General features: G+C 42.7%; 2 protein-coding genes across 8 annotated transcripts in view; one reads left to right on the top strand and one right to left on the bottom strand.

The window, feature by feature from the left end:
* The window catches only part of CCDC90B (coiled-coil domain containing 90B), a 28,151-nt gene extending 12,900 nt beyond the window's left edge, over positions 1–15,251 (top strand). For 3 of the 4 annotated variants that reach the window (XM_048841245.2, XM_048841233.2, XM_048841263.2), the window contains exons 5-9: positions 1,768–1,809; positions 1,892–1,963; positions 2,049–2,102; positions 3,825–3,939; positions 5,316–5,577. In XM_048841245.2, the coding sequence (XP_048697202.1) occupies positions 1,768–1,809; positions 1,892–1,963; positions 2,049–2,102; positions 3,825–3,939; positions 5,316–5,371 (339 nt within the window). In that variant the 3' untranslated portion in view covers positions 5,372–5,577. Of the gene's footprint in view, positions 1–1,767; positions 1,810–1,891; positions 1,964–2,048; positions 2,103–3,824; positions 3,940–5,315; positions 5,578–12,370 lie in introns of those variants that run through there. The other variant, XR_007355388.2, reaches the window with a different exon arrangement.
* Positions 10,720–25,491, bottom strand: part of ANKRD42 (ankyrin repeat domain 42) — a 58,201-nt gene continuing 43,429 nt past the window's right edge. For 2 of the 4 annotated variants that reach the window (XM_048841139.2, XM_048841125.2), the window contains 3 exons: positions 21,049–21,211; positions 16,833–16,929; positions 10,720–12,733 (listed from right to left, as the gene is read on the bottom strand). In XM_048841139.2, the coding sequence (XP_048697096.1) occupies positions 16,834–16,929; positions 21,049–21,211 (259 nt within the window). In that variant the 3' untranslated portion in view covers positions 10,720–12,733; position 16,833. Of the gene's footprint in view, positions 12,734–16,832; positions 16,930–21,008; positions 21,212–25,491 lie in introns of those variants that run through there. The other 2 variants (XR_012667552.1, XM_048841135.2) reach the window with 2 other exon arrangements.

Below are 25,491 nucleotides of genomic sequence, written 5' to 3'. Positions count from 1 at the left end.
TCTCTGGGATGATCCCTTTAGCCAAGCGCAAACAACCCAGCATGAACGGGGTCCTTTTACTGTTCCCTTACAAAAATTCCCCTATTTCAATCAGGTGACCATGAATGACATCACTCTCCTGAGGCTAACACAGAAAGATAAAGACAGAATGTTGCTTGAATGCGACCAAAACCCAGGACCATTTGCTGCCATGCTTTGTGCTGCAGTGATTCCAAACTATTTGCTACTGGCTTGGCGTGGTAAAGTGTCCTACCGTGGAGGACGAAGTAAGGCAGCCCTCCCCAGAAACCTTCTGCAAAGGCTTTCAGAGTTCCTCCAGGAGAGCTTCATGGAGATGTCCCTTGAGAATTCCTGCTCCATCCCCAGACACGTTAACAGACTTTTCCAGTAGCTGTACTGGCTGTGAATGCATCCCAATTCTTCAGGGCAAATCAAACATTAAACACTATTGCTTTTAAACCCTGTACTGTAGCTACAAATGTGCACTCACCAGAGCTTCCTCCTCCGGCTTCAGGATCGGGGATCCCGCCTTGGGAGGGTAATGGCTCCAGGGCGATGAAAAGCTCCTTGCTGCCAGGGAGAACGGATTCACCGCTTGCCTGCTGCGCATTCTCCTCCTCCTCTTCCTCATCCACAAAATCCTCCTCCCTGTTGCGTGAGACTCCCCCCCCCCCCCTTGCAGGTATCCACAGACAGTTGTGGGGTAGTGGTAGGGTCCCCCCTAGAATGCCATGCAGCTGATCATAAAAGCGGCATGTATGGGGCTCTGCCCCAGAGCAACCGTTTGCCTCCTTTGTCTTTTGGGAGGCTTGCCTGAGCTCCTTAACTTTCACATGGTACTGCTGCGTGTCCCTGTTGTAGCCTCTCTCCACCATGCCCTCTGCGATTTTGGCATATATATTAGCATTTCTTCTTTTTGATCGGAGTTCGGTCTGCACAGATTCTTCTTCCCCGTACAGCAATCAGATCCAGTGTCTCCCTTTCGGTCCATGCTGGAGCTCGTTTGCGATTCTGGGGGGACTGCATGGTCATCTGTGCGGCTGAGCTTGCCACATTGACCAAACAGGAAATGAAATTCAAAATTTCCCAGGGCTTTTCCTGTGTACTTTGCTAGTGCATCGGAGTTCAAAGTGCTGTCCAGAGCAGTCACATTGGAGCACTCTGGGATAGCTCCCAGAGGCCAATACCATCAAATTGCATCTGCACTACCCCAAATTCGACCCAGCAAGGTTGATTTTAGCACTACTCCCCTTGCTGGGGAGGAGTACAGAAGTCAATTTTAAGAGCCCTTTAGGTCGATGGAATGGGGTTGGTTGTGTAGATGCATTCATTTTTAAATCGACCTAACCTCATAGTGTAGACCAGGGTTTAGATATTTTTACTTCACTTTCCTTTTCCTGAGAGTATTTTGTATATTCATGGATGTGTTTCCACTATTCTTAGGATATATGAGCCAACATTCAGAATGACAAGATGCTTAGGTGCATTATCCATAGACATTGATCCACCCACTTGGTTTTAACCAAATTTTAAATAGCTCTAGATACCAGACGTAATTGATATTAGAAGTTTGACTACTATTAACATGTCTAATCTGGGACAGACAGGTCCATCCATGAAAAGATTTATTCCTGAAATACCATAATTTTCAGTGATCCACTTCAGTCAGTGTAACAAATATGTGATGGCAATGGTCTGACTATCCAGCTAAAATGGTTAGTCACTTACGACTTCTGTAAAATGGTCTTTTTTTTCCTTTGTACCTAGAAAATGAAAATTGAGTTGGATCAAGTTAAACAGCAGCTAATGGTAGGTAAACAGCAAGTACCTATAGAGTCTAATATTCAGGGAAGTGTGTAATTAGTTTATTTTATCTTTGTTTCTTTTGAAGAATGAAACTAGTAAAATCAGAGCTGATAATAAGCTGGACATAAATCTGGAAAGGAGCAGAGTGACAGATATGGTAAGCTGTTTTTAAAAGATGTCTCTATCAATTGTTTGCCATATTCCATTACTGAGATTGTAATTTCTCCCTTCTTAATCTGTAGTTCACAGATCAGGAAAAGAATCTGATGGAAGCAACTACAGAGTTTCATAAAAAAGTGAGTTAGCGCTGTTCTGTAATAATAATTGACAATTTTATATTATGGACCCAGTCCTGCCTTCATGGACCCAAAATTCTGACTGGAGTTAGCAGGATTTTGAGTGTACAAGAAATGGAAGATACCACATGACTTAAACCTGTGTTTCTTAAGCACGCATTAAAATACTCATATACACGTGTACAAGTATGAATATCACAAACTGGAACATGTTCTAATGCATCTAATCTGCTTCCTTTGAAATAACTGTTTGCATAAAACTTTAAAACATTATGCATGACTTTTTAATGCTGGTGGTTGTGCTCTTGCATTTTAGCTGTATTCTGTATTAACATTTCTAGCACAAATAACTCTATACAGTTTATATTTATTTTAATGAAGACTTGTACTCTCAAAGAACATCAGGAACCTAGGTCCTTTACGCCTGGTCAGAATTTTCAAACCTGCTCTCTATGATGTTCTGTCCGTGGCGTCCCTCCTTCTCACTCTTCATGCTTCAGTCACTGACATGGTTGCACCTCCCATCGCTACACCGGTGGCTCACGGGTCTGCCTCTCCACTCCTGACCTGTCTCCCTTCACCCAATCCTTCATCTTTAGCCTGTTTTTATAGTTGTTTCCCAGGTGTCTGATCATCAAACTTCACACAGCCAAAACTGCTCCTGACCTTTCCTCTCAAATCCTCCCCATTCTCTAAGTTCTCTGTAACTGCTGACAACACTAGCCTTCTCCATATCACTCAGGTCTTTGACTCCTCACTCTTTTGCCTTGCACATCAGTACTATCTAACTTCCCACTTGTTCCATCATATTTCTAATGGAATTTGTGGGTACTTGACACTTCAGAGAAAATAAGGCCACTTTAATTAGGTGCTTAAACATGGTCAGCATTGTAGTTAAACTGATACAGAACTTGCTGTACCATGTTTCCATGGTAAAATATATGGAAATTAATTAATTTAACTCTCTAGACAAAATAATTGGCTGTTATTTCCCTTCCTGCCATGTTGTATATGTTTTGTAGCCAGTAACTGCTCTTGGAAGGTCTTAAATATGCTGTTTGAGTGATGAAACAGGTCTCTCTCCTTAATGAAGGTTAGAAGAGGTGTAATGTGCTAAATCAAGGTCACTGCTAGGTAGACAGTATAACATAAAATATAAACCCTCAAGCTTCTGGACATAGCCAATTGCAAACTGACTGGGGTTAGAAAGAAATTTCCCCTTTTGGACAGATTATTTCTTAACTGTCAGCTGTAGAGTTTCTTGTACCTTTCTCTGAAGAATCTGTTACTGGCCGTTGTCGGGGCAGGACGCAGACAAAATGGAACATGGGTCTGAATTCATAAGGCAGTTCATGGAAGGGGAGGGGAATATTTTTTTAAAAGTTAATCAAAATATACATCCATGTTGAATGCTCCCCATAGACAGATTAGTTGGGGCATTTGACACACATCATGTTGAACTCAATTTTAGCTTTTTCTTTGCTATTCCCCTTTGAAAACCACTCTTCAGTTGCATTACATACTGCTCTGCTCATCTTGTAAGCTCACTTATAGGCTACACATCTTAATTCAACAAGGGTTTTGAGATTTTTCATTTTAATAGATGTTTTCTCTTTACGTAGAATAGCTGACAGCATTGCCGTCTGTTTTGTTTTGTTTTTTTAAGTTGAAGGAGCAGGAGATGAGACCCATACATATGCCATGTCTTGTAATGTATTTCAGGATTCAAATACCAACAGTGCTATTGCAGAAATCAGTAATAAAATTGATACACAAATAGCCTCCTTAAAAACTCTCATGGAATCAAATAAACTGGAGACAATACGTTATTTGGCAGGTATGTTGGTGGGGAGGGGCATTAATACTGTAGTGTGTTTCAGAAATGTAAAATTTGATTCAAAGTGCAGATTTTAGGAAGCTCAGTTCTTGGAAAGCTCCTTTGGTAGCCTGGTCATAGTTCCTGAGTTCTTTCACATTAAAACATGAGCAGCAAACAAAATGAGCATGTGTATATACATAATTATGAAAATAAGACCGTAGATGTATCTTGCAAGAGGACAAATTAAAGATATGGTCTCTAGGCCGAAAAGTTTAGTCTCAAATTGGGTGTGGCAAGGGATCAAGTAAATGATGGGAAATATTGAAGCAAAAGGAGGTCAAGAGGTCATTTGTTCTGCTAGTGAACATCTCTTGTTTAGCTTTTATCATAATTTATAAAAGGATTATTTGACATAAGACCATGGGTAGGCAGAAAACTTGAGAGGGACTTCGGTGGGATCACGATTGGGCCCAAAATTGGGATAGAAGGACATGAGTACAGGATATAAAAACTGCTTCCCATGACATTCATCCTTGCTGCAGTCAGCAAGCCCCTGCTGCAGAGATGCCCCAGTGAAAACCATCCTGGGCCCCGTCAGCCACCAAAGAATTGTTCTGGGGCTTAAAGCTAGTCTATAGGGAGTGAAGTGGTATATTCACATATCCATATGGTCTGATGTGGTGGTAGTTTGAGGTGGCTTGCTCAAAAAAGTCTTAAAAGCTTATGACTTCTGTTGCATGCACTTACTGATCTGTAGGGAGATCTCGACCTTGATCAATGTACCTTAACTACAAGTAGCAGTAAACTTCCCAGTCAAGTTTTCAAAGAAACATGCTTTCAAATTTGGTAATTTATGTAAGCTTTAAAGAAAACAAATTGAGCTCAGATGAGATTCATTTCCCAGTCTACCTGTAGACAGTAAAAATTACACAGAATTGGAGGTGGGTGAAAGGGAAGTAACCAAACAATTGTGGAATTGAGAAAGCAAGTCCAACAATAAGAACTGAACCTGGTTAACCCCCTCTTAACCTTTGCTAAACTGCTGGTTCAATAAGTATAGAAGGACAGTTGCTGAGATTTCACACACTCTGCTCTTAGCTACCCCGACATTGTACCAGTTATGTGTATTGTCAACTGAGTTCTCTCTTAGTTTAAACATCTTTTTGATTTGTGTACTGAAAACGTGTCATAACTGCCCCAACCCTTAAAATAGTTTCTGTACAGAAAGGGTTGAAACTTAGAGAGAAGCACTTTTTTAAAATAAAATCTGTTTTAGATTGTCTCGTATCATCTAGAGTTCTATACAACCTTCTGTCTGTGGCAAAAATGAATTCCTTGCATGTAACACAAGGCGATATTGAGTGTTATATTAATTATTTCCTTTCTTTTTACAGCTTCTGTTTTCACTTGCCTAGCAATAGCACTGGGATTTTATAGGTTTTGGAAATAGACCCAGTGGAACTACTGCACTACAGATAGAAGAAGAAAAGGCCACTGACATCATGGAACATCTGTTTGGTCATACTGTGTTCGCTACTGCGGGTATTCGTAGTGCCTTTGTTCTTGTATTGATAATGTGTACTAAAAAATATTCTCTGTAATAATAAAGGTCAAAATAGTTAGGGGCAATAATAGGAACCTTTCCTTAACTTCTAATTGATTCTTTAGTGGCCCTTTTTTCAAAAACCTCATACAGAAGAAACATTGAATCTGTGTTTATATAAAATCAGAATGTTTTTTGGCATAAGAATCAAAGAACATGTCCTATGATTGATTTTGGAAAGGTTCTGTTCTCATTAACATTTATCCCACTCTCACGTCCCCGCCAAAGGAAAGTGTTTACCATCTGATGTGACCAAATGCAAGGAGCTATCCTACTCTGAGACTTCTGTGCATCTTAAACTACTGGAGCTGCAAGTTTACGTTCCATCCCGATTCTCCTCTCCCCTGCCGGGTGAGATGTGTCCCCCACCTTTATAAAATTGTTAAAATAAAGCCTTGTCAAAAGGCTTAAATGAGATGTGTCCCCCACCTTTATAAAATTGTTAAAATAAAGCCTTTTCAAAAGGATCCCTTTCCCAGCATAAAGCTGAGTCTTAAAAATTAACTAACTATTAAAAATAACTAAAATGCTCACCCCTTCTTTGACAGTTTCCTCCACCCATACAGCCAAACGATTTTTTAACTCCCTTGTCTGAGGGGAAATGTCACATTTGGCAATGTGTGTGTATAACTCCCTGAGCAAGACAAAGGTTGGCTTTTGACTCCTTTCTGTTGCTGGAGATACAGAACTCGCCTATATGGTCCATATCCTTTACCTGAAAGCAGAATCTGGCTTGAAATGTGGAAATCTTACATTTCTTTCATGAAACTGCTGATGCTCCTGCCTCCAGATCCCTCTTGAAAGCGGGTGAGCACCATAGTCCTTGGGAAATAAATTGGTCCCATTGACTGTTCTAAACCAAACTTAAATCTTGATCTCTTTACCTTCTGCCAATGGCTGATAAATTTCAACATTAAGACATGACAGGATGGGAGGATATTTTTGCAACGTTTAAGCAACCAATCGTATTTTAGTTAAGTCCTTGTCGCAGGAGATTATTTTTCACCACAAGTGTAATTAAGTAACAGTGTTATACCAATAAAATAAAAACCAGCAGGATCTTATTAAAGGGAAAAAGGCAAAATACCACATTTATTGTGAATACAGAAAGAATCCTAGTAAGCAGATAGTTATAGCTATAACATTCCACACACACACACGTACGTACGTACGTTCTGCAAGGTTGTTATCATAGTTACCAGCCTTAGAGTTGCTCATGCCAAGTCACTGGCCAGGTGGCCTGGACATGAAGAGGGAGCAGGGCCTTGTCAGATGCTCATCTGATGCTCCTGGAAGTTGGTTTGCAGAATCAGACCCCAAAGTTCTCACTTTTTAGAGTCTATTTTTATAGGAATTTCTTCCTATGCCAGTCTATGGGAATTGCTTCATCATGCTGTTGCTGAATCAATCAGCAGATAGCGCATTCCTGACGGCTCCAAGATGTTATCTTGTTCTTTGGTTCTCCCATTCTTGAGGCTGTTGGGTGGATTCCAGTCTGCCCTCCGGGGGGTCCTCTGGTTATTTCCACTTGACGCCTTCTTCAGCCGATGGACACTGGATTCTTAGGCTGGCACCTCCCTGATCATTCAGTTATTATCCACACCAAGCATCCATCCACATACATCCTCTATCTCTATTTTAATCACAATTGTTAATACAGCAAAAGGGTGGGGAGTCTCTGGGTGCTGTTTCTGTTGTTAGAGTATTGCTTTGAGTCTCTCTCTGTGTGAATTGCTTTGAGAACAGACTCTGTCTTAGAATGTACTAACACAATTAGCAGCTTGCAAGTTTCACACACAGAGAGAGAGAGAAACAGTACCAAAAACCAAGAGACCTCTTAATTAGTAATACCCTGGAATTGAAACTATGGGGAATCAAACTCATTTGTGATTTTTAATACAGAACTTCTTTAATGTGATCCAACATAATCCCCCTTTTGACACTAAGATTTATAATCGTCAGTGTCACTTTCTATGTAGCCTATTCAAGAGAAAGTACTGTGAGGCAATTTGAGTTTGTGATTCCAATTCATGCCACATACATGATCCTAGTGATGTATCTTTACTATAAGGTTCTGGGGCAACAGGCAAGGTGAGGCACACCCACTTTTGAGGAGTCCATTCGGTACAACCTCTAGTGTCCAATAGCTTCCCTCCCTCCCCAGCCCACTGGCTCAAGGTCCAGGGTAGCCAGAAGGATCCCATGTGTAATATGAGGAGTGGGTTAACCTTCAATACCTTTGCCTCCAGGGATTGTTGGTGTGCAATTTTGACAACAGTTTCTCCCATTAACAGGTCTGGTTTACAATACTGGAAACATATTGCATCCATTCATATTGATAAGTGTCAAACAATGATCTCTTTCTTTTTTAACAAATGCATCAAACCCTTAATATTTCCCAATATAACCCAGAACATTTTGTGTTCCAAAGTAGCTAGTGCAAGTATCTGCATTTCAGTGCATCCCATAGCTATGGCTGTGTAGTTTCGTATTTCTAATATATTTTTTTTCTTATGGGTAAGCCATGTGGTAGTATTAAGCCATTACTAAAGATTCCATCAGCCTTTTAGGTTACGCAGACCAATTTGGACCAAGTCTACATTGGCATGTACTTGTTTTTGTATCAGGCTGTCCTGTAGCTGGGACAGAAAGCTTAATTTATTTTTAAGTTCCTGCAGGTCTTCGGTATTTTTTTTTTTAAACACACAACAGTGCTAGCAACAAAACAAAACACAAGACAAAACATAGAACACAGAACACAATTTCTATTGTGACAGTAGATTCATGGTATTGGGTTGCTTTTCAGCTGGCATCAGCTTTTCCTGATTTTCTGAAAGACAAAAAGAACATGTTTCTACCCCTTTTGGGGTGGCAGATTATTGCTTAAAATATTTCTTTTACAAATACTCTTGCTGATTGCAGGCAAAACAGAGGAATTGCCCCCACATTTTCCTGTTTTTGTTCTATAGGCAGGCCAGGTTTCAATGGCTTTTATTTTTTAAGGGTTATGGGGAAATTATCCCACTGTTTAGTCATTAAATCCCTGAGTTTTCCTTCTTATACAGCAGACCAAGTTTATAATGTTTTTCCTGCTGTGTTAAGCTTTAAGTTTTATTTACAGGTAATAACTGAGAAGCATCATTACCATACGACCTTAAAGGATTTTTCCAAAAATCATACACACTATACGTTGTTACAGGGATACTTATTATCATTAAATTTATTAAAATTATCTTGTATTCCCATGCCTTTTATTTAGACAATTTGTTTGCTGACCAGGTATGTCCTTTATCTGCAGCTCCTTTGTGCTGCTAGTTCTTTCCTTCCTTTATCATTTAGGTAATTTGCATTTTCACAGAAACTTCCTGCTTTTGGATTTAAAGCCATCAGCAGCTCAGAGACTCTATCTTAAAAGGGACACAATCAACTTTCACCAGAGTTTTGATTACTTTTAACTTCTGCTTCCAAAACACACAGCAATCTGAAAAAGAAAACCCAACCTATTGTGGCTCCCTTTGGAGCCCTAATAGCATTTTAATTAAGTAGCATGGTATGTTTGCATTTCTTTTGCCCCTTCTATAATATACCCTGCACATGTTCTGAGGCAAATGCACATTCCTTCCATAGTTTAACTTCTATAACATTATCCAGATCCATTTTTACATAAGGTGTCACTATTTCTTTTTTTGCTTACAGAGTTTTCATATACCTTTATCAAAGTGACAGTCTGATTACTCAGAGCCATTTTAAGACTCAGTGTTTCTAACATTGCTTCTTTTTGTTTTGTGCACCTCACCCCTGCTGTTGCTTCAGAGAGGCACTGTCTTTTTTTTATTATTTTTTTTACTACAACTCTCATCTGCTATTTTGTTACAAAAACAAACAAAAAACAAACAAACAAAAAGAATCCAAAATTTTTTTTTTTTATATTCTCCTGATTGACTGCCCTGCTGCAGCCACAACTTAAAAACATTTTAAATTTTGTAAAACATTGAGTTACCTTTTAAGGGTTAAATGCCAAATCCCAAAGCCAAACAACACTAATTACCTGTGTCTAGCAAAAAGGTCTGTCAGTTTTGCAACTTTGAATTAAAGAGTCAAATGGATTTTTAGTGGCATTATTTAAAACAAAAACAAAACTAACTGGTCCTTAGAACTTTACATATTTACACACACACAGACAGATACATACACATTTTCTTTTCCTTAACATCCCTTCCACACTGCTCTGTTTTTTACATCTTACATTCCCTTTATACATTTGAGGCAGTTAAGTTCCAATAGAACCCTCTTATGTTCTTTTAGCAAATTTGACTAAATTGTCCAGTCAAATGATTTTAAGTTTATTTTTGCCTGGCTAATTTACAGACATTCCTTTGGAAAAGGGCCCATTTTTCTTTCAGAATGGCTGCAAAGAAACCAAGAATGCTCTTTCTCTAACACTTTTCCTTTTTAACATTTTCGGTTAAAAGTTGTTTGGGTGAAATACAAAGTTTAACTGCTTAATTCCCTCCAGCCTCTGCAGAGTTAACTTTTTTTTTTACTCTCTTTTCTCTTTGTAATTATGCCTGGGGGTGCCGTACATAGGACCTTCTCCCCCTTTACCTGCCTCCCTCCAGCCTCTGCAGAGTTAACTTTTTCACTCTTTTTGTATTCCTGGAGTGCCTCTTTCACTATTTTCAGCTAGCTTTGGGTATTTGTAGCCAGCACCTTCCAATTGTCTGCTCCCTTTTCCGTTTGTGCCTTTTCCTCTTTACATGAAGACAAGCGGAGGGAAGAATCCTTACATGCCTCCCACAACAACCAAATTGCTGCTGCATCTCTTTTGGCAGCACTAGAAGGTTTGTATATGAGGGTATACTGAGCCAATCTATCCTCTAGGTCCGAAATAGTGCAGACATCAGCTAGGGCTTGTTTAGTCCAAGGACTGTGCCCAAATTTTTGAAGGATTTGTTTAAAAGGTGTAATTTCTTTAACAAAAGGTGAGGTTGGAGTTCCTTCTGATTCCATTGCTCCCTCTGGTATTGGCTCACCCTGTTTTCTTTTAAACATCTTAACATGGATATTTCAATCTCTTTGTCACTGCTGGTATTACTTAGCAAGTGACACAGCCTAGATTCTGAAATCATAGCTTAATCTATGCGTTTTTCCCCTGCTACCTTCCCGGAGGCCAGCAGGTCCCCTGCTACCTTCCCGGAGGCCAGCAGGTCCCCTGCTACCTTCCCGGAGGCCAGCAGGTCCGGTTAACCTGTTCTTCTCTGCTACTTTCTCGGACGCCAGCAGGTCCCCTGCTACCTTCCCGGAGGCCAGCAAGTCTAGTTTAATCTGTTTTCCCTGCTACCTTCTCGGAGGCCAGCAGGTCTGGTGTAATCTGTTTTTCCTGCTACCTTCTCGGAGGTCAGCAGGTCACCTGCTACCTTCTCAGAGGCCAGCAGGTCTGGTTAACCTAATAGAAATGCCTAGCTCACTAGAGCTGGCGGTGTGCACACCAATATTTACAATAACTGAGGTTTTTTACCAATATTCCCCCTTTCGCATTTCTCCACCAAAATGTTATACCAATAAAATAAAAACCAGCAGGAACTTATTAAAGGGAAAAAGGCAAAATACCACATTTATTGTGAATACAGAAAGAATCCTAGTAAGCAATTAGTTATAGCTATAACATTCCATTCAATCTCATATTCATTCACACACACACACGTGTCCGTTCTGCAAGGTAGTTATCATAGTTACCAGCCTTAGAGTTGCTCATGCCAAGCCACTGGCCAGGTGGCCTGGACACGAAGAGGGAGCAGGGCCTTGTCAGTTGCTCATCTGATGCTCCTGGAAGTTGGTTTGCAGAATCAGACCCCAAAGTTCTCACTTTTTAGAGTCTATTTTTATAGGAATTTCTTCCTATGCCAGTCTATGGGAATTGCTTCATCATGCTGTTGCTGAATCAATCAGCAGATAGCACATTCCTGACGGCTCCAAGATGTTATCTTGTTCTTTGGTTCTCCCATTCTTGAGGCTGTTGGGTGGATTCCAGTCCGGGGGGTCCTCTGGTTATTTCCACTTGACGCCTTCTTCAGCCGATGGACACTGGATTCTTAGGCTGGCACCTCCCTGATCATTCAGTTATTATCCACACCAAGCATCCATCCACATACATCCTCTATCTCTATTTTAATCACAATTGTTAATACAGCAAAAGGGTGGGGAGTCTCTGGGTGCTGTTTCTGTTGTTAGAGTATTGCTTTGAGTCTCTCTCTGTGTGAATTGCTTTGAGAACAGACTCTGTCTTAGAATGTACTAACACAATTAGCAGCTTGCAAGTTTCACACACAGAGAGAGAGAGAAACAGTACCAAAAACCAAGAGACCTCTTAATTAGTAATACCCTGGAATTGAAACTATGGGGAATCAAACTCATTTGTGATTTTAATACAGAACTTCTTTAATATGATCCAACAACAGTGCCAATGCTTAGTTCCATTCTTTACAGGTAACTATGTTCCTATTGAGTAAATTTTAACTCTGAGTAGTCTCTGTACAGGGGAGAGAGGTTTTGTATACAGTACTGTATAGAGGCATTTTCAGGTGACTCTGGTTTACTGTTTACAAATCGAATTTGCTAGTGTCCTGTGAATTTTATATTCTGTGTATGAAATTATGTATTTAAACACTCCCTTGTAGCGTAATAGTTACATTGCTGTCCAAGAACATGGAGTACAATTTACCAATTTGTAAAACTGAGATAACAACTTACAGTAAGAATAGTTATTCTCCTTAGAGCTGAGGCTACTCTATTTGTATACAGTTCTGTGGTGACCTAGAATCCTATTTTCAATGTCTCCAACTCAAGGAATATTTCCAACACACCTCTGAACAACATACTAACCCACAGAGACCTTCCTACCAAGACTACAAAAAGAAGGATTCTGGGTGGATTCCTCCTGAAGGTCGAAACAACAGACTGGACTTCTGCATAGAGTGTTTCCGCCAATGTGCACGGGCTGAAATTGTGGAAAAGCAGCATCCCTTGCCCCATAACCTCAGCCGTGCAGAACACAGTGCCTTCCACAGCTTCAGAAACAACTCTGACATCATAATCAAAAAGGCTGACAAAGGAGGTGCTGTCGTCATCATGAATAGGTCTACCAATGTGATATATGCCATCATGTGCCAGCAATGCCCCTCTGCCTACATTGGCCAAACTGGACGGTCTCTACATAAAAGAATAAATGGACACAAATCAGATGTCAAGAATTATAACATTCAAAAACCAGTCGGAGAACACTTCAATCTCTTTGGTCACTCGATTACAGACCAAAAAGTCGCAATTCTTCAACAAAAAAACTTCAAAAACAGACTGAGAGACTGCTGAATTGGAATTAATTTGCAAACTGGATACAATTAACTTAGGCTTGAATAGAGACTGGGAGTGGATGGGTCATTACACAAAGTAAAACTATATTTCCCCATGTTTATTCCCCGCCCCCCTCTCCCCACTGTTCCTCAGATGTTCTTGTCAACTGCTGGAAATGGCCCACCTTGATTATCACTACAAAAGGTTCCCCCCCCCCCGCTCTCCTGCTGGTAATAGCTCACCTTACCTGATCACTCTCCTTACAGTGTGTATGGTAACACCCATTTATATATGTGATATATAAATCTCCCCACTGTATTTTCCACTGAATGCATCTGATGAAGTGAGCTCTAGCTCACAAAAGCTTATGCTCAAATAAATTGGTTACTCTCTAAGGTGCCACAAGTCCTCCTTTTCATAGAATCATAGAATATCAGGGTTGGAAGGGACCTCAGGAGGTCATCTAGTCCAACCCCCTGCTCAAAGCAGGACCAATCCCCAATTAAATTTTCTTTTTGCGGTTACAGACTAACACGGCTGCTACTCTGAAACCTGTACTCTATTTATGTATTTTCCTTGTATGTGCTCTGTACCTAGAGAATTAATCATTTTTTCATCCCTTTGTATGATAGATTTAGGTGTGTTACAAGTAAAGGTTTTAGAGAATCACTTGAGCCTATTCTAAACACCATATTTATAGTTAAGGGTCTACTTAAATCACAGAACAATCACACATTTTTTGCAGGTTGGTCATGGCACAAATAGCAAATTCGCAGATGTTTATGCGGTGACCAACCTACAGCGGATTTCTCCACAGCGTTTCTCAAACTGGGGGCCCCAACCCAAAAGAGGGTTGCAGGCCTGTTGTAGGGGGCTTATGGTACTGTCACCCTTACTCCAGCAGCCGTGCCGCCTGATGCTGGGCGGCAGGAGAGTGGCAGCTACTGGCTGGGTGCCCAGTTCTGAAGGCAGCTCCCCCACCACCAGCAGCAGAGAAATAAGGGTGACATGGCATTGCCAGCCTTACTTCTGTGCTGCCGCTCCTGGTGGCGGCACTGCCTTCAGAGCTGGGTGCCCGGCCAGCAGCCACTGCTCTCCACTCTCCCTTCAGACTGGGCAGCCAGAGACCAGATTTTCATGGTACATGACTTGATTTTCATGGCTGTGAATTTGGTAGACCCCTATTTATTCATCTTCCAGTGTACCTCAACCATTTCCGTTTGCAGCATCCACTTCTAACTGATCCACAAAGGGCTCTTTGCAGTGATGAATACTACACAAATATTTGACACCAAAAATGACTGGTAATCACATCTGCAGTTCTCTTCCACAGATCATGATTCATTTGCTCTCAATAGGTAGAACCCAGGAGTTGCATTTCCCCCTGTCATTACCTGCTCCTCAGTAATGGCTAATCAGTTTTAAGATTTGGTATCTGCCAAACTGACACTGTAAGGAAGGATAGTTACATGTCTGAATTGGGCATAAAGGAATCTGAATTTAAGGCATCTGGAAGAAAGGGCAAGTTACTCCAAGTTAGATTCTCCTCTGAAATTGACCTATAATCTTTATTACCCAAAGAATCCTCAAAATAGAGGAATCATCACCTCCTGTTCCTTAAATATCCCTCCCCATTACGTGACTGTTTCTCACGTGAAAGGCAACACTTTTATTCTTTGTTCCCCCTTCGTAATCATTTTAGTCTTCCCTAATTGCATGGAATTGAGTAAATTTCTACTGTGGAAGTATGTGTTTTGTTGAATGGAATGTGTCTCATTTGCATGTGCAGCAGGCTCATTAAAACCAATGTAAGTTTTGAGAACAGCTTGATGGTAGGCTTAGGCTTAATGGCTGCAGGAGTAAATTGGGATCTAGGGAGCATGAGTTGTTCGGAATTTTCTGTCTGATTATTGTATGTTTTCAGTCATAGAACTTTTTATTTTATTCACCAGCTTCCCTCAGCTTTCAGAGTTGTGTTTTCTTGGCTTCTTTCTTTCTTGATTCTGCAGTATCTTTGTATATGGAGGGCTTGAGTTAAATTTAAAAGGTCTTTCTCCACTGCTCATCCTACTTTTGCAAAATAAATGGCCATTCCAGCAAAGTGTTGACGTCAATGTGAGTCATTGGGCAGCTAGTCGTATGCTTGGAGCCTATGTTTTATGTTGCATCTTCCTGACCTGCTGCTGCTATGTGCTACAAGGGCCTCTCCCCAAAACTTCCCCTTAGCCTGTGATGAACCTTGCATCCAGGGCAAGTATATCCTCGGCCATTAGGCACTGGGAGCCCATACGTTTGTTTTCCCATTCAAACAAAGCTGATTTCTCCTAACTAACCATGGGAGGAGGCAACACCGCTGTATTAAATGCATTTGCTGGAAGTTTGTGTGTGTGTGATTTCTTTATATTTGTTCCTGAAAACTATTCTAAGTATATTGGTAATAGTGTCCAGTTTTTGGGTTCTTATACTAAGTTTGGGTTAGGGGGTTGTAGAGTTGTGGGAGGACTGCAGAAAATATTTTGGAAAATACCTGCCCTTTGATGTAATATAATGTGTTCAAAGGGCAAAAGATTTTTCTCTCTGAAAGTATTTTGATGACCTCTGAGGAAAAATACCGTCAGCCTGGGGTGATGAGTCAGAAAAGGGAACTCCCTCAAATGCAGAGAAATCACCCTAACTTTCCCTTCAGTTTGATCGCAGGATTTTCACAAGAGATTGAGAGGAAGAACCTCTGAGCATATCCCTGCTACATTTAATTCATTTGTAGTGTGAAATCTGAGCTTATATTTAATACCTCTGTACAGATCAGCCAAAAGTCAGGATTGTTCTATGAATGTTTTAATTTATTCAGAAGTATAACTACTTTATGTGATGCTTTGGATTATAAAGTATTGCAAATGCAGCACAGTCACGACCAAGGGCCAAATTCTTCTACTTCTTGTTGGTATCAATGTTTTTTACACAACTGTAATTTGGTCCTGAGTGTGTCTCAGGGGTCTGGATAGTAAAACTCAACTCCTTTGTCCCCTTTAACTGAAAATGTATTCCTTAAGCATGAAATCAGCGTAAGGGAGTTTGCTGTTAAGTGATGACCACATGAGGAGTTGGCACAGCTGGATTATTTACACAAGCAGGTATTTGTAGGGTGTATATACGGTCATTATATAGTTGCCCCATAAGTTGCCCTGTCTCTTTTCCTTCTGTCATTTGAATTACTTTTTCATATAAGTGACATATGAAAGATGTCAATGTCCATGTCTTAGTGAAAGACATGGAAGAGTTTGGATAAACAAGAATACTTGGTCTGGAGGTTCAGTTAGAGCAAGTCTCTGCAGAAGTACTTAACGCATTTATCTCTTCTGAGTATATGATGAAAACCACTTATTATGGATAAAATTTTCAAAAGCTCCTAATTTTCATTGAAAGTCCAGGGGCCTTAGGAGCCTAGCTCACTTCTGAAAAATTAAGTGCTCTTGAAAATTTTACCCTCTATGATTTGCTAATTAGTCACTACCCTGTGCCAGTATAAAAAGGGGGGGGGGAAAAATCACCATTGCAGAAAACAGTGTCTCTTTCCACAATAAGATTTATCTTTAAGCAAAGAAACTGGTACATAGCTAGTTAAAACCACAAAGATCGGAAACCATACGTGATGTACAGCATTAAGCTGTAAATATACTATATGCACACTTCTGTAGTACCTTGAGGGTTGTCTTCTACAAGTGTCAAGGTAGTGCTATTACATAACATTTCCACTCCCTCCTGTGAAATATCAAAATGTGACTTACATAGATACCTCTCTGAAAGTTAACCCTTGTTTGGCATGAGTTTAGCTCATGGCAATATTGTCTGATGTGGCCCTGTCCTGTCACTCTTAGCGTTGCATTTCCTGTGTGAACACCCTTCTCTAACTCTGTCAGTCTGACAAGATGGATACAAAACAGCAACTCTCAATTCGCACCTCAGTATCGTCTTACAAACACTCCGCCGGGGCTGCCTGGTGGCTTTTTCTTCATTTTCTTTTTCTCTTTGCCTAAATTAGAGGCAGCCTCGCCTTCCTAAAAAGAGAATATAAAAGCCATTAAACTTCAGTCACTCATCTACACCTGCTTCCTTAGCAAGGGAGGATTTTAAACCACATAAACTCCTTTGAACAGTCACAAAATGCTGTCTTACAGGATAAGATATATAGTAATAGCCAGGATCATGGCTTATTCTAACACTCAGTTATTGAGCCTGTAGTTTGGAAAACAAGCCACTGGAATGACCGTTTTCTTATATCTCACTTTTCTTTCCTTCTTCCCCTCCAGCCACCCTTACCACCCCTGCCAGCAATGTCTTCACCCCTAACTAGCTGATCTGATCTGCCTGCCCCCCCACTATTTGCCTAAGGTGAGGCATGAAGCAGATGGAGGTGCCACCTCCCTATTAGACAACACTCCCTTTCTAGGATAGATACATCTACAGCTCACAGATGTTCAGCTTCATGCTCCTGTCATTTGTTTTAAGAGAGGGGTGAAGACTTGAAAAAGTGTAGTGGTGCAAACTGAACAGAACTTTTATTTCAGCTGTGGTGTGGTTCAGTGCTGTCCGCAGGGCACCAAGAAGCTTGCAGAGTATTCTGTAAGTGCCACAGATATAACACTTTTTTCTGAACAGTCATTAATACTTTGGTGTTTGTTGTTAACAACCAAGTCTCAATTTCAAACCCAAGCTTGTTCTTTTCATTAGATGCACTTAAAATACTGTAGACGTTTGGGAACTTTCTGAAAAATTACCTGCTTTCTTTTTTTTTTGTGCATCTTTTAAGTGAGAAGGTCAATTGCTGAGTGGGGACAACAGGGAGGTTTGTGTGGCACTCAGAGATTGCATTAACTCTGCGTATCCCAGAGACTGAAAGAGAACTGGGGCCTTAAGCAGTCTCTATTAAACCAGCGCAAGCACCCAATCCCTCAATGTTAGTGGAGCCGGAAATACCCCTGAAAGTTGAGTCAGGTGTATATCAAAATGAAATAATAGCAAGAATATCGATTTCACAGGTAGCATTGTGACATTTTGATTCATGAGGCTATGGATAATACAAAGAATACAAATGTGGTACTTTAGTCAAGGTACAGCATGCCGACATTTACGGGGTCGGACAAGATGCTAGCAATGCTGCCCTGGTTTACTGCAGTACTTGGGATTGTCTCCATTGCCATCTACGTTGGTTTTAATTCTGAAGCCAAGCAGGAGGAGATGGGAAATTCCAAAGATGAAAGCTCAATCGCTCACCTCTGATGTGGGTTAGAGGTGGCAGAGTCCTCTTGTGGAGCATAGCAGTGTGAAACCAGAAAGGACCCCTCTGCCTGATGCAGAGGTGGATTTGAAAATGAATCTGCCTCAGTGAAAGAAGTTTCCGCTCCCCTGTCTGAGAAGCTATTGAAGTGGCTACCACTGTTAAACTGCAGCCCAATTGTGCCCTTTCAGAGAACTGATATAAGGGAGTAAAATATACCCCTCATGTAGCTGTATTGAGTGAAATGGACTGATGCCGCTGCTAGAGTAGCCCCAGGTTTTCCAAAACTCCCTGGTGAGCTGATGTCCTAGCCAATGCCCTGGGGTTGGGTCACGGAAGCAGAAAGTGATGTCTTTTCAGCAGCACTGTGGGGAGGGGGCAGCAGGCAAGGAGAGGAGCTTAGATGGGATGCAAAGGTCAGGGGCAGTTGTGTGGGAGCAGCCATGGGTGAGGGAGAGAAGGGGGGAAGCAGCCATGAAGCAGGAGACGGGGGGAGGGCGTGAGGGGAGTAGAAGCACTCATAAAGAGAGTAGTGTTGAGAGAAGCTAGTTGAATAGATGTGGGATTAGCTATGAGATAGAAAGCCTGGGGGTTAGTGAGAAATGGGACAGTTATGATTGCAGGTTATGCAGTTGGCTGAATGCAGTTATGAATGGGGCCTGTGGCATCGTGAGATTGAAGGAGACAGAGATTAGGGTTGGGCACAGACATGGAGCAATTTTATAGCCCTCAGTGGCTATGACATGAGTGGCATTTCCACATAAAACCCACTCCTTTTTAATTGCCCAGTCTTGCTGCCAGTCTCACCAGAGGCCATAGACAGAGACCCATGGAGACTGAGCTAACGTCTCACCACAAGAAACAGTGGGCAGCTCCAAGTTAGGGCTGAGGCCTGGGACAGAGCACTGTGGGAAAGCTTCTGCTGCTGCAGTCTGTGCAATAGCTGCCTTGTGGGTAAATGAAGAACTCTGTCTCTGATGCTGTTAATCAGGCACCAGCATGAAATTGCGTATTGACGCTTGACAAAGATTGGGGTGCTGGTGAGTTGAGACCACTAGCTATCATGCGGAGAAAAACTGTCTCATTGTTTCCGTGTGATTCCCCCATCTGTCTGTGTCCCCCTGTTGTTGTCTCTTTCTTATAGATAGATTATAGGCTCTTTGGGGCAGGGACTGTCTTTTGTTCTGTGTCTGTGCAGCACCTAGCACCATGGGGTCCTGATCCATGCCTCAGAATCCTAGGTGCTATAATATACCAATAATATTATAGAAGTGAAAGCTCATGCTCAAATAAATTGGTTAGTCTCTAAGGTGCCAAAAGTACTCCTTTTCTTTTTGCGAATACAGACTAACACGGTTGCTACTCTGACACCAATGAATTAAATGTGATTTACAGAAAATAACTGAATATTCCTAACTGCAATTGTGATGTAATATTAGCCTCTGGCCAGCAGATGGCAGTGGAAGATTTAAACTAGGGGTTCATTTATATATGTGGAACTCTGCTGGCAAGTTTCAGGCAAGGATATGTGCACACAAAACAGTAGTGAAGCTACAGAGGGGTAGTACTTAGCCCTTCGGTCCCTGGGGATGAGAGTACTTTATTCCTCCTTAGCAGGCAAACAGGAGAGGTGGCAGCTGGGAATGTGGCTGTGGTCTATTTAGTTTACCCTATTCCTGACCCTTCAGTTCTCATTGCTTTGCAGAATGTTGTATTGAAAATGCATAACTCCTCTATAATGACAGGTTTTAGAGTAACAGCCGTGTTAGTCTGTATTCGCAAAAAGAAAAGGAGTACTTGTGGCACCTTAGAGACTAACCAATTTATTTGAGCATAAACTTTCGTGAGCTACAGCTCACTTCATCGGATGCATACTGTGGAAAGTGTAGAAGATCTTTTTATATACACACAAAGCATGAAAAAATATCTCCTCCCACCCCACTCTCCTATTACCAGCAGGAGAGTGGGGTGAGGGGAGGTATTTTTTCATGCTTTGTGTGTATAAAAAGATCTTCTACACTTTCCACAGTATGCATCCGATGAAGTGAGCTGTAGCTCACGAAAGCTTATGCTCAGATAAATTGGTTAGTCTCTAAGGTGCCACAAGTACTCCTTTTCTTTTTGCGAACTCCTCTATAGTTGGTGGGAGGAAGCTGGAGCTTTAAGCTGCCTGAATGGGGAGTGCTGGGGCTTTGGCTACCTGAGAAGACAGATTTGGGATTATGCAGTAAACACATTATCTTTGTTTTTCTGTTACACTAACCACTACTGAAATAGTTAATGTTGAAATTTAAATTGCCACCACTGGCTTCAGAGTTAAGACATTGAAGCAGTTCACACCTGACTTAGCTGGTGTGGCAGGCTGTCTATGTGCTCCAGAATACAAAACCGCAAAGATTTATAACTCTGTTTTTGTGGGAAAGGTTTTCTTTGCCTGCAGGGCTAGAAACTATGGGGGAAAGGGGGCAGAAAGCAAGGACTGTGGACAAGAGTTCTGTCGCAAGGGGTGGATTCTGTGCTATATGCCAGGGCTCCTACATAATTGTCTGTTGTTGTTGGGGACGAGGGGAGTTCGCTTTTTTCCCCGCATTTTCTGAAGCAGCCTGTGGGGCAATTATCATGTACCAGAGTTCAATGTTGTTCATATCTAGGGGGTTGGGTCCAGGCCTATGGCCAATACTAACATCAAGGAAGTCAGCTGTGCACCTGTCCGGCTACAAGTGGTGGCTGTAAGGAAGAGCAATCCTTTCTGTCTGAGCATCCTCTTTGCTCTTCGGAGATGCTGACCCAGGTGGACACAACAGATGCTGCTGGTGTCTTTGCAGCAACGGAGCTATATGTTGCTAATGAACCTTATACCTTTTCATGTTGTTTTTCACACGTTCCCCAAAGCAGTCACCTGAGGGCAGACACTCATCCCTGAGATGGTGGGTGTGAGCTGCAGTTTCTCCAGACACTCTTTAAGGTGGCTTGTCTCTGCTCGGTATTCATCTAGCTGACGCTCCAGCTTCTCTCGACGGACACGCTCGTATTCCAGTTGGGCCTCCAGTTCTCTAACCATCCTGCCAAACGCAAAAATCAGGCAAGCCAACTCTGATGAAATGCTGTTAACCATGTCAGCTCCTGTCTCTGTTACTCTGTGGTGGCCCAAAAGGAGGGTCCAGGCACTATCCTGATGCTACAAGGCAAGATAGCTTATGGAGGCCTGGGGGTGATACACCTGGAACTGCCCTTCCTGCTGCTCCAGAAAGGAGTACTGGGTCCCCAGCACCTGCTGCTAACACTAGCATAAGTACAGGAAGGCCATATTCCAAACTTTGGTGGCCTTTTATCAGCTAAGATGATTATTTAAGCACTAATAGTGTGCTCTGTGTTGTAAAAGAGTTTAATGGAGACATGCTCCCTGCTCCAATGAGTGTGAAATCTCTTTGGGACTATGGAGGAAAAACTACACACATTAGCCAGTGCATGACCTCGCACTCTGGAGAACTCTAAATTGGAATCCTGCTCAGCTACTGCACTAGGTGGGGAGAAGAGAGAGAAGCTCTTTGCTGCTGTAACAAGCCAGGTCTACATAGATGTAAGAAGGGTCTGAATGAACTCTTCCCTGACATCTAGTGATGAGCTGTGGGGAGAAGACTTGAGGAACGGACCATATTTATGTAAACACACCTATTCCAACTAGGAATGCAGCCGATGGAGCTGCTTTGCCAAAGTGATCAATTTTAACTGGTGATGAGTTACAAATCACTTTACATAAGATCGGCCATACTGGGTCAGACCAGTGGTCCATCTAGCCCAGTTTCCTGTCTTCTGACGGTGGCCAATTCCAGGTGCTTCTGAGGGTATGAACAGAACAGGTAGTCATCAAGTGATCCATCCCCTGTTCCAATTCCCAGCTTCTGGCAAACAGAGACTAGGGACATTTCAGAGCATGGTTTTGCATCTCTACACATCCTGGCTAATAGCCATTGATGGACCTATCCTCTAGGAACTTATCTAGGTTGGCTGGTTTGTTGGTTTTTTGAATCCTGTTATAGTCTTGGCCTTCACAACAGCCTCTGGCAAAGAGTTCCACAGGTTGACTGTGCATTGTGTGAAAAAATACTTCCTTTTGTTTGTTTTAAACCTCCTGCCTCTTAATTTCATTTGGTGACCCCTGGTTCTTGTGTTATGAGATGGAGTAAATAACACTTCCTTATTTACTTTCTCCACACCAGTCATGATTTTATAGACCTGTATCATATCCCCCCTTAGTTGTCTCTTTTGCAAGCTAAGAAGTTCCAGTCTTATTAATCTCTCAGATGAAAGCTATTCCATACCCCTAATCATTTTTGTTGCCCTTTCCTGAACCTTTTCCAATTCCAATATATCTTTTTTGAGATGGGATGACCACATCTGCACGCAGTATTCAAGATGTGAGCGTATCATGGATTTACATAGAGGCAATACGATATTGCCTCTGTTAAAGCATTGACGTATTGAAACCAGGAGTAATGAAATGTTGTTATTCTTATTGTACGAGTAAAGGGCATCAGAACTGTACTTAACCTGCCCCTGATTGAGGGGGTCACCCTAAATTGAACCTCACTCGTTAAGCAGGGGGTAGGGATAAACCCCAGTGAAGTGGAGAGAGAGTAGGGAGAGGTGTTTCTACCTGGCGGTGTTGGCTCTGCCTCAGGAGTTTTAGACACCAGTTGACCCTCCTCTCATCTCTCCACTGTTTAAAGACAGAACTGATTAGACTCAGTTGAGAACCTTGTTTTGTTCTGTAATCACTGGAGCTGAAATCACTTAGGCTATGTCTATGCTAGAGAGCCTACAGCATCACAGCTGTGCTGATGCAGGTGCACCGCTGTCAGATCTCTCCTGTAGCTGCTCTGTGCCAACGAGAAAGAGCTCTCCTGTTGACATAATAAAACCACCCCCACGGTAGCTACGTCAGCAGGAGAAGCTCTCCTACCAACACAGCGCTGTGTATAGTACCACTTATGCTGGCGAAACTTATGTTGCTCAAGGGATGTTTTTTCCACACCCTTGAGCGACATAAGTTTTGCCAATACAAGTGATAGTCTAGACATAGCCTTAGATCTGGTGTGGGACAATGGTGTGGTGAAAGAGACTGGACAGGCTGCTCTAGCAGTGAGATTCCCCGCTACCTGCTGACATCACGGAGAGCTGGGTTAAGTGGTGGAACTTCAGAACGTGAAGAGGCAGAAGAACAGCGGCCAGCAGAGGCAGAGATTGACAGTGGGGTCAGAGAGCAGCCAACAGCAGCCAGCAATGACAGCAGAGTGAACCGCGGCGATGTCAGCACAGAGACATCGCTCCATATCTTCCCCTCACCCCATCTCGGGATGGGAGGTGAACTCACATGAACACACCCCTGAACTCTGGATCTTTGCTGACCAAGGACAGCAACTGTGAGTGGGGTGCAGTGGAGGGAGAAGGCAGTGGCATGTTAGAGGAACATTTGGATGTCAGACTTTCACACCACAAGGTGAGAGACTGAAGCAAAGGACACTGCCCAACGTAGTCTGGGGTGGGTGTTTGCCCATGGTCCTGGGGTTTTGAATCGTGGCTGTGGGGTTTTCTCAAAGTAATGCTGGGTTCCTTTTCCCTTTTTATTAAAAATTTTCTTTGCGATACACAGACTCAGTGCTTGTGAGAGGGGAAGTACTGACGCTTAGAGGCAGCTGGGGGTTCTGGTTGGTTTTCCAGATTGCTGGGTGGGGGCTCAAGCCGGTTCTATTTTCTGTTGTTAGGAGAAATGCCTTGGCATTGAACCTGGCCCTTGTTGCTATCAACACCACCTGGCAGAAGGGTTACATACGTAAAGACTAAATCACGTTCATGGGCGATAAGTCACTCAGAACCATCGGCTGTCATCACAGGCCCGAGCAGAAAGACAATAACCCTTCGCTGGCAGCAGACTAGTACTAAAGTTTATACTCAACATAGACCAACCACTAGAGGGCAACATCATCCCACACACTGGAGCAGACCTGACAGCCTGTAAAGCAGTGTTACCCAAACAGTAGGTTGCAGGAAGGGTCTAGGTCAGGAGTGGCCAAACTTCCTGACCCTCGGAGCTGCATACAACAAATCTTCAGACGTTCAAGAGCTGGGGTGTGCCTGCCGGGGTTTGGGACCTCAGCCCCGCAGCAGCTGAAGTACCAAGCCCCAGCACGTGCACCCCATGGGGCAGAAGCCCGAGCCCCACCTCTCCACTCAGCAGAAGCCCCTACCCCACCACCCCACTGCAAGGCAAAGGTCCCAAGCTCCCCCCGCCGCCCAGGTCTGGTAGGTGGAGAATTGGGGGTGCATGGGGTGGCTCTGTGAGCCACACTTTAACAGTAAAAGAGCCACAGTTTGGCCACCCCTGGTCTAGGTGTTGCTCTCCCCGTGTGCTCTCATTTCACGTGGGGAGTGGGACTGGGCAGCAGGAGCGTGGAGGAAGTGCCTCCAAGGCACGCACAGGCAGGGATAGGCTGTTGACTGTCCTATCATTGGCTTTGGCCACTTCCTCTGCACAGCTGCCCGCATCCCGCTGCTCTCACTTCCCCTGAGCAGCAACAGCAGGGAGGAAGCGAGTGGATAGTCAGCAGCCTGGTAGCAATCACAGCCCAGCTGCAGGGAGAGGGGGACTGCAGAAACAGGTGGGCCTGGGGGAAGTCGAGCAGAGGCCTTGGAGGCTAGGCTGTGGTGGGAGAGAAACGGGAAATGATGGGTCCCCAAAAGGGACAAAATGCCGTTGATGGGTTGTCTTAGTAAAAAGTTTGGGAGCCTTAGAAGTACCTGCCAGGCTACATGCTCAGCTCCTGGCCACAACTAACAGGACAAGAAAAATAACTGCAGAACCAAAAGGTTCATACAAAATGGTGAAGGTTCTTCCAAACAGGTTCCTTAAACAATGGGCGCTCAGGTGGCAGACCTTGCATGGCAGTAGATGGTTCCCTTAAACTGTTTCCAAGTCTAAAGCTAAATCCCAAATGAAGGAAGAGATTCAAAGATGAACCAAAATGTGCATGTGGTTTACTATGGGTGAAGCTGCAGCAAGAGCTACTAAGCAATCCCTTTTTCAGTTTAGACATTCACATTTCATATCCTGTCATTCTTATTGTGACCAGCTGTCTAATGTCAAACTGAAACGTCCGGTCTGAGTCTGTTCTCCCTCACGCAACCATGAATCAACACAATCACACTGGTGTACGTTAGAAACACACAGGCTCTGTAAATTTAAACAGGGAAGAAATATAGTAAGTATTATCCCCATTTTACAGAAGGAAGCACTGAGAGTTTGCCTGCCTGTCAGGTATGCTGAGCATCCACAGTTCCCACT

The sequence above is a fragment of the Caretta caretta genome, chromosome 1 (assembly GCF_965140235.1).
Source record: "Caretta caretta isolate rCarCar2 chromosome 1, rCarCar1.hap1, whole genome shotgun sequence".
Classification (NCBI taxonomy): Eukaryota; Metazoa; Chordata; order Testudines; family Cheloniidae; genus Caretta; species Caretta caretta.
This window is presented reverse-complemented; position numbering and strand designations above follow the sequence as displayed.